Consider the following 16,352-nt stretch of genomic DNA (forward strand, 5'->3'; position numbering starts at 1 on the left):
ATGTGATATGAAGCGCATCTTTGGTGAAGAGAACTCCGTTTTGTACACACAGTGCATTTAACCTCCTTGGAGAGGAGGAACGGGCCTAATAAGGGAAAAAGATTCAATCGGAAATGAGACTTTTAAATTCTCCTGTCATTGCCTGGACAGATTTCAACTGAATTCTGGCCTGAAATAACAGAGGAGGATGAAAATTTGTTCTCAAAGATTGCAGGGTTGTTCATATTTATCTATTTTGCATGTGATAATTTGTGTAGAGCTTTGATATTCTCTGTGTAGTTTTGTCAAATGACTGTTAAGGCCTGATGGGCCTCTTGATTTTTAGTCCACCATGTAATGATGTAGGCTGCCATAAAAACCTGCAAAATGTGCGCAGACACTTTTTGGGTTGAAAATATTGTAAATATGCTTCCACTTGTATGATGTGTGCACCCAAATATTTAGTCAAAAACAATCTGAGAGCTAAGAAACAAATCTCAGAATGTTCAGGTAACACGTCAGACCAACGATTTAACGACTCAAATTTGAAAGTCTCTTCAGAATTTGTTTTTATCCCCTTTATTGACTTTTAATTACCTTCTCTTTAATTATATGTACAATTTAACTGAAAAAAGAAAACTGCCTTAGATACTTCAACATCAGACATTATTCTATACACTTTATCTTACATACACAAACACTTGTCTTCACACACTTCACACTTTGCTTTAATATGTACAGAGCTTATCACAACAATTCACAAAGACCTTGCAAAGTTGTTTAATTTCGCTTTCAGATATATTGATGATGTCATGTCTTTAAATAACTCGAGATTTATTGACCATGTCCATGGTATATACTGACCAGAATTGGACATACTCCTCTCTATCAGCTGTTTATCTCTATCTTTTGCTACAATGAAACATAGACATGTTTGTTAGTTTGCCTGGCAGTTCCATTGTTGTATACCTTGTTCTCATTTGAGAACATGACATTACTTACTTGGATTGACCAAGGTTGACACGATGGGTGTATTGGATGAAGCAGAAGAGGCTTATGTTTCCAGAACACCTGGTCATATTCTCCTTGTACTTTTACAGGAAATCTCCATGAAAATGTTTCCTTTGTTCATATTTTGCCTAGTTTAATTGAATTTGACTTTGGATAATGTTGACATGTTGATATTTTTTTGTTGTGTCTGAAGTCCATTGAAACACAGTAGGAATCAAGATGCTTTGCTTTTAGCTTGCTAGGTACAAAGGACTTGAAAGGATCAGGCAAGGCATGCACAAATTATAACTTTCAATATAGTTTTGAAGTTTTTAGTATAGTCAAATAATGAATCCAATCGTGTCATACAGCTTTTCATTCCTCTAGGACTCGTCAGATGCTACAACATACACCTGTTTCATTCTTCTAGGACTCGTCAGAGATGCTAAGGGCGTAGGGTGTTGAAGCCTTGATATAGGAGGCAACTGAGACAAATAAATATGTAAAAAAAATTAGATGAGGTAGGAAGCTAAAAGCCCCTGAATTATTAAATTCCAAAATTTTCCACATTAAATAATTTTGTGTAGGTGGCAACCATGCCACATTAAAATTATAGTAACAGCTGGGTCTGGGGTTAAATTTGTTTAAACAACTCTCAGATGGCTTCTTTAACAATTTATAAGGCTGGAGAATATATGTGTGATCGAGTTTGAATACCATTGATATGTTTCTGTAGTGCTCTTGTCTGTAGATTGAAGGACTATTTCTTTAGATGAATACCTTCGTCCCACTGTTATGTTACACAGGTCCATCCTTTAGCATATCATTAGCCTTGGCCTAGATAAAACTCAATACACTAATCCATAAATTTAAGTCAGTATGTTTAGTTTGGCTTGCTGTTAAGGTAATAATAAATTTGATCCCTACAGTAGCTTCCATCAGCTGATATATTGCTGAACCATATTGTGCAGCATCGTTTATTGTAATCAGGTTGTCAGATTGTCATCACTGTATGCATGCTGTTGGGTTAATTTTCCATGTGTTGTTACCTACTTAAAAGTTCAGACCTGAATTACTTTTAGTATATGCAGACATTGTTGACAATCTGATGATGTGTATTTGTTTTGCACTGAATTAACACTTAGTACATCCTGGCTAATACTAACTAAACTGGCTTCCTTTCAGGACACACCTCCCCCTCTTCCAGCTTCATCTCCTCCACAACTAGACCCCGTTGGTGCCTCTCCTGATAATAGAGTTGAGGTAAGTTCTTCATATGCATGTACAGGGCAATAGGTTAGCTCTACTACATGTACAGGACAATAGGCTAGCTCTACTACATGTACAGGGCAATAGGCTAGCTCTACTGCATGTACAGGGCAATAGGTTAGGTCTACTGCATGTACATGGCAATAGGTTAGATCTACTGCCTGTACAGACCTATAGGTTAGGTCTGCTAAATGTACAGACCTATAGGTTAGGTCTACTGCATTACATACCTGTAGGTTAGGTCTACTACTTGTACAGGGCAATAGGTTAGGTCTACTGCCTGTACAAACCTTTAGGTTACGTCTACTACATGTACATACCTAAAGGTAAGGTCTGCTAAATGAACAGACCTATAGGTTAGGTCTACTACATTACAAACCTATAGGTCAGGTCTACTACATGTACAGACCTATAGGTTAGGTCTACTGCATGTACAGGGCAATAGGTTAGGTCTACTGCATGTACAGACCTATAGGTTAGGTCTACTGCATGTACAAACCTGAAGGTTAGGTCTACTGCTGTACAGACCTATAGGTTAGGTCTACTGCATGTACAGACCTAAAGGTTAGGTCTACTGCATGTACAGACCTTTAGGTTAGGTCTACTGCCTGTGCAGATCTATAGGTCAGGTCTACTACATGTACAGACCTATAGGTTAGGTCTGCTGCATGTACAGACCTATAGGTTAGGTCTACTGCATGTACAGGGCAATAGGTTAGGTCTACTGCATGTACAGACCTATAGGTTAGGTCTACTGCATGTACAAACCTAAAGGTTAGGTCTGCTGCTGTACAGACCTATAGGTTAGGTCTTCTTCATGTACAGACCTATAGGTTAGGTCTGCTGCATGTACAGACCTATAGGTTAGGTCTACTAGATGTACAGACCTATAGGTTAGGTCTACTACATGTACAGATCTAAAGGTTAGGTCTACTTCATGTACAGACCTATAGGTTAGGTCTACTACATGTACAGATCTAAAGGTTAGGTCTACTTCATGTACAGACCTATAGGTTAGGTCTACTACATGTAGAGACCTAAAGGTTATGTCTACTTCATGTACAGACCTATAGGTTAGGTCTACTTCATGTACAGGGCAATAGGTTAGGTCTACTGCATGTACAGACCTATAGGTTAGGTCTACTGCATATACAGACCTAAAGGTTAGGTCTACTGCATGTACAGACCTATAGGTTAGGTCTACTGCATGTACAGACCTAAAGGTTAGGTCTACTGCATGTACAGACCTATAGGTTAGGTATACTGCATGTACAGACCTAAAGGTTAGGTCTTCTTCATGTACAGATCTATAGGTTAGGTCTACTGCATGTACAGACCTAAAGGTTAGGTCTACTGCATGTACAGACCTATAGGTTAGGTATACTGCATGTACAGACCTAAAGGTTAGGTCTTCTTCATGTACAGACCTATAGGTTAGGTCTACTGCATGTACAGACCTATAGGTTAGGTCTACTACATGTACAAACCTATAGGTCAGGTCTACTGCCTGTACAGACCTATAGGTTAGGTCTACTACATGTACAGATCTATAGGTTAGGTCTTCTTCATATACAGACCTATAGGTTAGGTCTACTGCCTGTACAGACGTATGGGTTAGGTCTACTACTTGTACAGGGCAATAGGTTTGGTCTACTGCCTGTGCAGATCTATAAGTCAGGTCTACTACATGTACAGACCAATAGGTCAGGTCTACTACATGTACAGGACAATAGGCTAGCTCTACTACATGTACAGGGCAATAGGCTAGCTCTACTGCATGTACAGGGCAATAGGTTAGGTCTACTGCATGTACATCACAATAGATTAGGTCTACTGCCTGTACAGACCTATAGGTTAGGTCTGCTAAATGTACAGACCTATAGGTTAGGTCTACTGCATTACATACCTGTAGGTTAGGTCTACTACTTGTACAGGGCAATAGGTTAGGTCTACTGCCTGTACAAACCTTTAGGTTACGTCTACTACATGTACATACCTAAAGGTAAGGTATGCTAAATGAACAGACCTATAGGTTAGGTCTACTGCATGTACAAACCTATAGGTCAGGTTTACTACATGTACAGACCTATAGGTTAGGTCTACTGCATGTACAGACCTATAGGTTAGGTCTACTGCATGTACAAACCTGAAGGTTAGGTCTACTGCTGTATAGACCTTTAGGTTAGGTCTACTGCCTGTGCAGATCTATAGGTCAGGTCTACTACATGTACAGACCTATAGGTTAGGTCTGCTGCATGTACAGACCTATAGGTTAGGTCTACTGCATGTACAGGGCAATAGGTTAGGTCTACTGCATGTACAGACCTATAGGTTAGGTCTACTGCATGTACAAACCTAAAGGTTAGGTCTACTGCTGTACAGACCTATAGGTTAGGTCTACTGCATGTACAGACCTAAAGGTTAGGTCTTCTTCATGTACAGACCTATAGGTTAGGTCTGCTGCATGTACAGACCTATAGGTTAGGTCTACTAGATGAACAGACCTAAAGGTTAGGTCTACTGCATGTACAGACCTTTAGGTTAGGTCTACTTCATGTACAGACCTAAAGGTTAGGTCTACTGCATTACATACCTGTAGGTTAGGTCTACTAATTGTACAGGGCAATAGGTTAGGTCTACTGCCTGTACAAACCTTTAGGTTATGTCTACTACATGTACATACCTAAAGGTAAGGTATGCTAAATGAACAGACCTATAGGTTAGGTCTACTGCATGTACAAACCTATAGGTCAGGTCTACTACATGTACAGGGCAATAGGTTAGGTCTACTGCATGTACAGACCTATAGGTTAGGTCTACTGCATGTACAAACCTGAAGGTTAGGTCTACTGCTGTACAAACCTATAGGTTAGGTCTACTGCATGTACAGACCTAAAGGTTAGGTCTACTGCATGTACTGACCTTTAGGTTAGGTCTACTGCCTGTGCAGATCTATAGGTCAGGTCTACTACATGTACAGACCTATAGGTTAGGTCTGCTGCATGTACAGACCTATAGGTTAGGTCTACTGCATGTACAGGGCAATAGGTTAGGTCTACTGCATGTACAGACCTATAGGTTAGGTCTACTGCATGTACAAACCTAAAGGTTAGGTCTACTGCTGTACAGACCTATAGGTTAGGTCTACTGCATGTACAGACCTAAAGGTTAGGTCTTCTTCATGTACAGACCTATAGGTTAGGTCTGCTGCATGTACAGACCTATAGGTTAGGTCTACTAGATGAACAGACCTAAAGGTTAGGTCTTCTTCATGTACAGACCTATAGGTTAGGTCTACTACATGTACAGACCTAAAGGTTAGGTCTACTGCATTACATACCTGTAGGTTAGGTCTACTAATTGTACAGGGCAATAGGTTAGGTCTACTGCCTGTACAAACCTTTAGGTTACGTCTACTACATGTACATACCTAAAGGTAAGGTCTGCTAAATGAACAGACCTATAGGTTAGGTCTACTACATGTACAAACCTATAGGTCAGGTCTACTACATGTACAGACCTATAGGTTAGGTCTACTGCATGTACAGGGCAATAGGTTAGGTCTACTGCATGTACAGACCTAGAGGTTAGGTCTACTGCATGTACAGACCTAAAGGTTAGGTCTACTGCATGTACAGACCTATAGGTTAGGTCTACTGCATGTACAGACCTATAGGTTAGGTCTATTACATGTACAGGGCAATAGGTTAGGTCTACTGCCTGTACAGACCTATAAGTTAGGTCTGCTACATGTACAGACCTATAGGTTAGGTCTACTACATGTACAAACCTATAGGTCAGGTCTGCTGCCTGTACAGACCTATAGGTTAGGTCTACTACATGTACAGATCTATAGGTTAGGTCTTCTTCATATACAGACCTATAGGTTAGGTCTACTGCCTGTACAGACGTATGGGTTAGGTCTACTACTTGTACAGGGCAATAGGTTAGGTCTACTACATGTACAGACCTAAAGGTTAGGTCTACTGCATGTACAGACCTTTAGGTTAGGTCTACTTCATGTACAGACCTAAAGGTTAGGTCTACTGCATTACATACCTGTAGGTTAGGTCTACTAATTGTTCAGGGCAATAGGTCAGGTCTACTACATGTACAGACCAATAGGTCAGGTCTACTACATGTACAGGGCAATAGGTTAGGTCTACTGCATATACAGACCTATAGGTTAGGTATACTGCATGTACAGACCTAAAGGTTAGGTCTTCTTCATGTACAGACCTATAGGTTAGGTCTGCTGCATGTACAGACCTAAAGGTTAGGTCTACTATATGTACAGACTTAGGTCTGCTTCATTTGAATTGATAGGATGATAATCTTGATCAAATGTTGTGAAAGTTTAAAACATGGAAACCATTTACTGATTCATGCTTCTGTTGTTATTACATCATTGATAGGTGTTTACAGAGGACTCTTGTTATACTGCTCCATGTCTGTTTAATAACATGAATTATCCTCATTGCATTATACTCTTTGTCTTTCCTGCAAACTGATCAATGTTATTTGTGTTCTGTATATGACATCCCAGTAATCAATGTGCTATGTACCACTGTACAGTATTATATACTATATTTAGACATCAGAATATCCCAGCTATATATAGATATCCTATGTACCACTGTACAGTATTATATACTATATTTAGACATCAGAATATTCCAGCTATATATAGATATCCTATAAAACACTTTTTTGTCTTATTATATAGAACATCCCAGCTATATATAGGACATCCCAGCTATATATAGATATCCTATAAAACACTTTTTTGTCTTATTATATAGAACATCCCAGCTATATATAGGACATCCCAGCTATATATAGATATCCTATAAAACACTTTTTTGTCTTATTATATAGAACATCCCAGCTATATATAGGACATCCCAGCTATATATAGATATCCTATAAAACACTTTTTACTGTAGTATATGAACATCCCATCTTTTTGTATGGATAATGAAACCTTATATTGATGTAAGACATACTAAGACAATGTGCTGTGTACTTGAGTCAGTACCCAAAACCTCTTATGGTTGAGTTATTGCCCTTTGTGAAATTGTTTGTGTCCATAGCATAAATTGGCAAGATCAAACCTTCTTACTTCTTTCAACTCAAAATACACTAAGAATTCTGAAGTACTTGAAAGGGTTATATTACATGTACATGTTTGTAAATCAATGTTATTTCAATTAATTATTATACTAAGTATCCATTTCAATATTAGATTAATGAATAAAAAATTACTACTGGGTTCTCTGACAATATAATTTGGTGAACCATATAGCTATATGGTAAGTCAGAACAAAGACTTGAATTTGATTCTGTCCACTACTTCATCCTTTTCCTTGTAAAGAGTAGGTTATCATAACCATTTCTTCAATTTTCTGCTATTCTGTACTGATTTACCACTGCTTTTTTCTTTACTGATTTACCACTGCTTTTTTCTTTACTGATTTACCACTGCTTTTTTCTTTACTGATTTACCACTTTACTGATTTACCACTTCTTTTTTCTTTACTGATTTACCACTGCTTTTTTCTTTACTGATTTACCACTGCTTTTTTCTTTACTGATTTACCACTGCTTTTTTCTTTACTGATTTACCACTTTACTGATTTACCACTTTATTTTATACCACTTATTTTTTCTCAGTGATTTACTGCTTCTTCATATCTCTATTTTAGTTTATTACACACATTGATTATCAATTATCAAGCTGTGATATTTTGCTGGAAGGTTTTAGTAGACTAACAAGAGATGACCTTGATCCGTTTTGAAAGTCACAGCAATAAAACCAAGAGGCCTGGAATTATATTCTTCTGGTGTGTTTCTAAGATGAATCTTGATAAAATTTACAAAAAAGAAATGACCTTGACACTCATTCAAATTTCTTAGTAACCAATAGTTCTAGGTTAATGAAATTTGGCAGAATGGTTTCTTGCATGATATTCCACAGAGTTGTGGAAAGGGAATGATCTTGAACCAAATTCAAGGTCATAGGTCAAATTGACAAAAAATTTTAAATGATTTTTTATAAACAAGATTTTAAATGTTAATATGAAACCTTAATCTATTTGTGAGAGGGTTAATATAAATATAAGGTGAGCAACACAGGTCTGTTGGACCTCTTTTTTCAAATAGCATTTGACTGACCAATTTTAGGGAAAATTTGAAAAAAACCATTTAAAACCATTTTTAATATGTCCAACTGTAACTAATTCTCAGGTCATTTCGTGACTTACTTTATGTAGGGTACATGCGCTGTGTCATAATGGTTGATAATTGGGATATTGCTATATTTAGAACTAAACTAAAGTTTTGACATCTGACCACAGTAGACAACAGATATTGTCATTAGTTACATTGTTAAGAATTAAAGACACTTTCCTGAGGAGTTCCATTTATATGTCAGTACTAGGCCGATATCACATTCGGTATTTAACTTACTTGTCCTTTTAGCATTTCTATCCTCATACATGTGTTTTCAATTTTTCAGATAAGCCCACGAGTTCCCCGTCATCGACAATCAGATAGCCTTGACGGTTCATTTTCCTCGTCAGAACCAGCCCAAGCAGCAAGTGACCTTAACAAGTGTTCTCCCTGCTCCTCCCCCCGGACCATGTCCCCGGGGCGTTCACCCATGTCTTCCCCAAGTCTACGACGTACCCTCTCTGGAGGCTCCGATTCCCTACCGCCAACATTGGAGAAAAAGCTGAAGCTTAAAAAAGGAAAAGATGAACTTGGTAAATTCTATTCATTTGTAATCACATGAATTCTTCACTGGTATCAAAGTAAACAGTTCCTTGATGAGTAATAATACAATTCTTGTCATGAAAGTTTGTAGTCAGTATCTTTAGGTAACCTGGCCCAAAGGGTCAAGTGAGCTTGTGGCATACCGTGGCATCCCTCTTCCATCAGTTCCTCCATCTTAAAAATCACTACTAATCATAAAGGATTTACTGGATTTTGATCAAATATGGTCGGAAGAAATGGGGAAGGGGAACAAATTTTACATCACGGGAAATTTGGAAAATCCTACTCCTCCTGTAGAATTGATTGGATTTTCCCCAAATTTGATCAGTAGCATTCTGAGGTGAAGTGGAATCAATTTTGTATAAATGATGAGTCCTCAGCCCGTTGGGGCTCAATAGAGGAAATAGAGCAAATTCTTTTAAATCATAGAAATAGAGTGAATTCTTTTAAATCATACTCCTCCTGTAGGAATGATTGGATTTTGCCTAAATTTAGTCTGAAGCATTGTTGTATGAAGGAGAATCAAATAGAAGTAAACCGTGGTCTTGGTCTTCGGGACTGAGCTCAATAGGGGAAACGGAGCAAAGTTTCTAAAATCCTACTCCTCCAGTGGGAAGGATTGGATTTTGCTTAGTGTTTGGACTGAAGTAATGGTGTGGTGATATACAGTATAACTAGTGTTTGGACTGAAGTAATGATCGGGTGATATACAGTATAACTAGTGTTTGGACTGAAGTAATGATCGGGTGATATACAGTAGAACTAGTGTTTGGACTGAAGTAATGGTGTGGTGATATACAGTATAACTAGTGTTTGGACTGAAGTAATGGTGTGGTGATATACAGTATAACTAGTGTTTGGACTGAAGTAATGGTGTGGTGATATACAGTATAACTAGTGTTTGGACTGAAGTAATGGTGTGGTGATACACAGTATAACTAGTGTTTGGACTGAAGTAATGGTGTGGTGATACACAGTATAACTAGTGTTTGAACTGAAGTAATGGTGTGGTGATATACAGTAGAACTAACTAGTGTTTGGATATAAGTAATGGTGTGGTGATATACAGTATAACTAGTGTTTGGATCTGGACTGAAGTAATGGTGTGGTGATATACAGTATAACTAGTGTTTGGACTGAATACAGTATAACTAGTGTTTGATATACAGTAGAACTAGTGTTTGGACTGAAGTAATGGTGTGGTGATATACAGTATAACTAGTGTTTGGACTGAAGTAATGGTGTGGTGATATACAGTATAACTAGTGTTTGGACTGAAGTAATGGTGTGGTGATATACAGTATAACTAGTGTTTGGACTGAAGTAATGGTGTGGTGATATAGTGTTTGGACTGAAGTAATGGTGTGGTGATATACAGTATAACTAGTGTTTGGACTGAAGTAATGGTGTGGTGATATACAGTATAACTAGTGTTTGGACTGAAGTAATGGTGTGGTGATATACAGTATAACTAGTGTTTGGACTGAAGTAATGGTGTGGTGATATACAGTATAACTAGTGTTTGGACTGAAGTAATGGTGTGGTGATATACAGTATAACTAGTGTTTGGACTGAAGTAATGGTGTGGTGATATACAGTAGAACTAGTGTTTGGACTGAAGTAATGGTGTGGTGATATACAGTATAACTAGTGTTTGGTGATATACTGAAGTAATGTGTGGTGATATACAGTACTAACTAGTGTGTGGTGATACACAGTATAACTAGTGTTTGAACTGAAGTAATGGTGTGGTGATATACAGTAGAACTAGTGTTTGGACTGAAGTAATGGTGTGGTGATATACAGTATAACTAGTGTTTGGACTGAAGTAATGGTGTGGTGATATACAGTATAACTAGTGTTTGGACTGAAGTAATGGTGTGGTGATATACAGTATAACTAGTGTTTGGACTGAAGTAATGGTGTGGTGATATACAGTATAACTAGTGTTTGGACTGAAGTAATGGTGTGGTGATATACAGTATAACTAGTGTTTGGACTGAAGTAATGGTGTGGTGATATACAGTATAACTAGTGTTTGGACTGAAGTAATGGTCTGGTATATGTGATAACTCAGAAATAATATTGTCTGCCCTTTTAAATTGTACAGGCATGACAGTAGAGGCAGTGGACAAAGGAATCAATGGTTGTGTGGTGAAGACGGTGTTACACTCAGGAGCTGTGGGCAAGGATGGGCGTATACAAAAAGGGGATTACATTGTTGCAATCAACAACGAGAGTCTGAGAAGAATCACCAATGCACAGGCACGAGCTATTATCCGCAGAGCCACTTTGCTTGGCCTAGACATAGAGTAAGTATTACAAAGATCAGTATTTTTGGTGACATTAGAGCTTTCAATCTAGCCTTGGATCATCACCCTTGGAACTGACATAATCATTTAGCAGGTAATTTCTGAGGTCGTAAAAACTTGGTGATTGGTAACAAGTTTGAAATGAAATTAAGCTCTAGTATAAACTTACATTTAATATTTTGTCAAACTTTTCAAAAATCTGATTAATTGTCAGAGGTTACAGCGGAATGATCTTAGGTTGGAGTAAATTTGGCAAATCTTTGGAACAAATTTAGTCTTCCAGCAGTGTCTACCACCTGACACTTCACAGCTACAAAAGACACTTACTGGGATCATTTAATCCAACAAGGCTTTTATTATGCTTTCAGAAAAGTTTCAGACAAGCATATCACAGTTACCAATTTGTCCATTTGGCTGTCCTTTTGTGTCCAGATCATGGCTTTACAGTACAGGGATTGTAAGATCTGACAACAACCCCTCCTTCTCCATTCCCCCTGTCTTATTGTCATTAAACAAATACAGATATTAAGGGATATGTCTCCTCCTAAAGCTCCTACATCAGACAGTTTGATGGACAGATGCCTGATGTGGAAAGAGATCTTCAAAATCCTTCTTCTGTAGGGATGAAAAAGTTTTAAGCAAATAGGCTCAGAAGCATCATTGTGTGTAGGAAATATTGTATAAAAGAGATTTCGTAACACATATGGAGGTCATGCTGTTGTTCCTGTCATCATTTTTATGTAGTTTCAAGGTTAAGCAAGGTCATTGATGTTTTCAACAAATGCCATCTGAGTTAAATATGCAAATAAGAAACTTGTGTATTGTGTAATATAGTTATATTCTCAGAAATTACAAACCCACCTGCCAGGAGAGCAAGTGAGCTTATGCCATGGCATGGCCTCCATTGTCAATGTCAATCGTCAAAAGGCCCAAGCTGATATTAAGCCTGTAGCATGCTGGGACGAAGGGATACCATGTTCGTTTAAAAGACTCCCTGTCAAGGTCACCAAGGTCAAAATATTTAAACAACATCTTCTAGTAACCAAATAGCACCTGGTGGTGTGATATTGCGTGTGGGATGATTGGCTACCAAGTTTCTTTAAATGAATGACCTTGACCCATTTTAACAGTCCTAAGGTTCAAATTTGTTTGGAACTTAAAATGCCTTCTCATCAACAAGCTATAGGTCATGGATCATAGTATTTGTGTAGTAGCATGCTTGAGAAATAGACTTTCATTTTTGACAAACCAAACCAACAAAGACTCCTTAAGCCTCAAAACAGGGAGTGATTCAACCACTTGGGCCTCTTGCAGATAGGCTGTTCAAATCACCATGCATCCTTGGTATGTTGACTGTCCATCTGCCAGTTAAAACACTTGTCCAGACAATTGCTCTTAAACTCCTGAACCAATTTCAGTGAAACTGAGCATGAATTTTTACACCTGATCACGATGCAGATACTTTTATTTCCAAACAGTAGAGGGGGCTAAAATATTACATTGTGTTTGTCCTTTCATCCATTCTTCTGGTTACTATATCTGGGACCTGTTTCCACCACCTGTTACTGGAAATTCATACTTGGGGTAGGGGTTCATCTTGGTCACTCTGACCTTTAATGCTACTAGTCACTTGCACTTCTTCTTAGGAGTTTGGGGTCACCTTGGTTTTGTTGTGTGTTGTATATTAAAAGTAAGTCACTCTGACCCACATCAAAGCAAAGATTATCAGGGCTCTATATCCTACACTAGTAGTCACTTGAACTTCATACTTGGTGTGTAGATTTGCCTTGGTGAGGTGATGTGCCATGTATCAAAACAAGGTCTGTCTTGACCTTTGACTTACATCAAAGTTTGTCTGGGCTCTACATCCTACACCACAATTCATTGAAACTTCCTACTTGGTGCATGAGTTCATTTGCTGTGTTTTCATATAACTTCATACTCAGTGATGGGACTGTAATTCACTAAATTGTCTTGTTGTATAAAAGCCTATAGGTCATCAGCCAAGGACTGGTGGGCATATGTCATTTAAATGTCTGTTGTCCATCAACTTTTTTCCAAAAGAATGGTTGCTAGTCATATATGACTAAGTAGATTTTGACCAAATTCGGTCAAATATGTTCTTGGGGAAGTGGAACAAATTTTATATAAATGATGGATCTCAGCCCCCAAGGGCCTGAGAGATGGAGCCTGAGGGGGGGGAATTCTTTTAATCTGACTCCTCCAGTAGGATTGATTTGATTTAGGTCTGAAGCATGCTTGGGTGAAGTGGAATTAATTCTGAATGAAATATTGGTCTCTGCCCCTTGAGGCAGGAGGTTCAGAACCGTAAGGGGAAGCTGATTCAATTCTTTTCAATCCTACTCCTCTTGTAGGAATACATATATTTTGCTCAAATTGGTCTGAAACATTCATGGGTGAAGAAGAATGATTTTGTTATAAACAGTGAGTCTCTGCCTATATGTTAGGAGGGGTGGGGCCCATTAGGGGCAGTAAATGGAATTTAAAAAAAAAAAATCCTACTCCTTCTGTGAGAATGTTTTTATTTTGTCCAAATTTTTCCCTGAAACATTCTTTGGTGGAAAACAATCAGTTTTGTTTAAATGATGGGTCTGGACCCATTGGGGCAGGGGGGCCCAAAAGGGAAAATAGAACAAATGCTTTAAACTCCCCTGTAGGAATAATTGGATTTGTTCAAATTTGTTCTGAAGCATTCTTGGGTGAACGGAAATCAATTTTGTATAAATAGTGGGTTGCTTCCTTCAAGGGTGGGAAGGGTTGGGCAAAATGATGGAAAAGGGGTAAACGTTTGAAAAAAAAATCATTCTTCTTATGTAGAGATGCCTGGATTCTGTCCCAGTTTGGTCTGAAGCATGCTTGGGTGAAGTTAGATAGTCAGTGTCGAACACCTCGGGCAGGACACAGGAGGGGAAGTGGAGCCATTTAAATTCTTCTCCTGTAGTAATACCTGGATGTTGTCCCAGGTCTGAAGCATGCATGAGTGAATTGATGGGTAGCAAGAGGTATTAGCTGGCCATTGACTTACAGTTCCTATTTGTGTCTGGGCCATAATAGTAATAGGGCCATCCTACTTGATTTCAATGACTGTTGTTTACACCGATATAAATCTTCCTTGAACTGAATTGTTCTAAGTCTCAATAAGTGATCATTTAGATTGTTTATCATTTGAATTTCAGGATATCCTACATATCCAGTGAAGATGCTGCTGCCTTCAAAGAATCTGCTGCCAATCAACCTGCTCCACAGAGCCCCACTCTCTACTCCATGATGCCTTCTCCAAAGTAAGTTTAGACCCCTCCATCTTCAACTCTCTACAGAAACTCTTCCATAACACAATGATGTACAGGGATAGTACAACCCACCCCACCTTTATACCTCTTAGACTCTCCCACTACATCATGATGTACAAGGATGGTACACCCCACCCCACCTTCGAACCTTCTTAGACTCTCCCACTACATCATGATGTACAAGGATGGTACAACCCACCCCACCTTTAAACCTCCTTAGACTCTCCCACTACATCATGATGTACAAGGATGGTACACCCCACCCCACCTTCGAACCTCCTTAGACTCTCCCACTACATCATGATGTACAAGGATGGTACACCCCACCCCACCTTCAAACCTCCTTAGACTCTCCCTTACATCATGATGTACAAGGATGGTACACCCCACCCCACCTTCAAACCCTCTGTAGATTCTCCAACTACATCATGATGTACAAGGATGGTACACCCCACCCCACCTTCAAACCTCCTTAGACTCTCCAATTACCTCATGATGTACAAGGATGGTACACCCCACCCCACCTTCGAACCTCCTTAGGCTCTCCCACTACTTCATAATTAAGATGCTTTAAATCCATTAATTTGGTTGATAACAACTTTTGCTGAGTAACCAAAAGGCCTAACTATATATTCATTATACTTCACTGGGAGATATCAAGAATACACTGTGACAAAGCTTGTGAAAAGAAATGACCTAGAGCTGTATTCTTGGTAGGTTTCCCCAGATGAGGAAAGTTTGTGAAAATGAAATTACCTAACCCCTATTCAAAGTCACAGAGGTCAAAGTGAGCAAAACACTCAAACAACTTCATCTGACTAAACAGAAAGTCTAGAGTCATGTATTTTTCATCATGTTTCTATGATAAGGCCTAAAGGCAAAGACCTTAACCTGTATTCCAGGGTCAAAGGGGTGAAATTTGATCAAGCTTTCACAAAGCTCAATTGTTGATAAATTGTATTGATTTAAGTCTACCACAAAAGGATCCAACAGTTATACACAGATCATGCTAATGCCTTGTAGCATAAACATATAAGTTGTTGATATAGATCAGATTTTTAGATACCTTTGTCAGTGATAAGTAGTGAGTGATGCAGGCCCATTGAGCCTCTTTTTACATGATCAGTTTCCTTAGAAATGATGTTCCCAAGGTTAGAATTAGAATATCAAGTCCCCAAAAATCCCATAAAATGGAATATTGATAAGAGGTATTTGATGTGAGTTTATATATACGTATATCAAAAAGAATTGTCAACTAAGTGTCTCTTTCACATGCTGCATAAAGGATATTTCCCAAACATTATCGGTAAGAAAGAGTGTTTATTTTTGCTGGTTGTTGTCCTGTTTATTTATTGACACTGTTTGCCACACCTGTTCACACCTGTTCGTACATCAATACTACTCTTTTACTGTTGTTTCTTTTAAACCTATTTTATTTTCAGAGCTAGTCTGATTAACTTGCTTATGCTGTGGTACATCGTCCACCAATCTGACATCAACTTTCTCCATTGAACTACTTCTTTCATGATATTTGGCTTATAGTTTCTTGGGATAAAACCCAACAAAAAAATTAACTTGACTCATAGTCAAGGTTATGTTAGTCAGATTTTATAGATGGTAAAATTAGTGAAGGATGTAGTTTTGCTATATTTGCAGTCAATATATGTCTATATACAGGGACACAAGTTCTTAAACAGCTGCAGAATATTAGGCCTGT

The 16,352-nt window shown here is 38.4% G+C and overlaps 1 protein-coding gene across 1 annotated transcript in view; it reads left to right on the top strand.

Moving 5' to 3' along the window:
* The window catches only part of LOC132549949 (multiple PDZ domain protein-like), a gene marked incomplete at its 3' end in the record, with an annotated part of 154,360 nt that overhangs the window by 80,645 nt on the left and 57,363 nt on the right, over positions 1-16,352 (top strand). Inside the window, exons 18-21 of the mRNA XM_060213935.1 lie at positions 2,155-2,232; positions 8,756-9,002; positions 11,123-11,324; positions 14,522-14,626. Coding sequence (XP_060069918.1) covers positions 2,155-2,232; positions 8,756-9,002; positions 11,123-11,324; positions 14,522-14,626 — 632 coding nt within the window. The remainder of the gene's footprint in view (positions 1-2,154; positions 2,233-8,755; positions 9,003-11,122; positions 11,325-14,521; positions 14,627-16,352) is intronic.

Source organism: Ylistrum balloti, unplaced genomic scaffold (assembly GCF_031769215.1).
Source record: "Ylistrum balloti isolate Yb309-2 unplaced genomic scaffold, AGI_CSIRO_Ybal_v1 Utg370092, whole genome shotgun sequence".
NCBI classification, from domain to species: domain Eukaryota; kingdom Metazoa; phylum Mollusca; class Bivalvia; order Pectinida; family Pectinidae; genus Ylistrum; species Ylistrum balloti.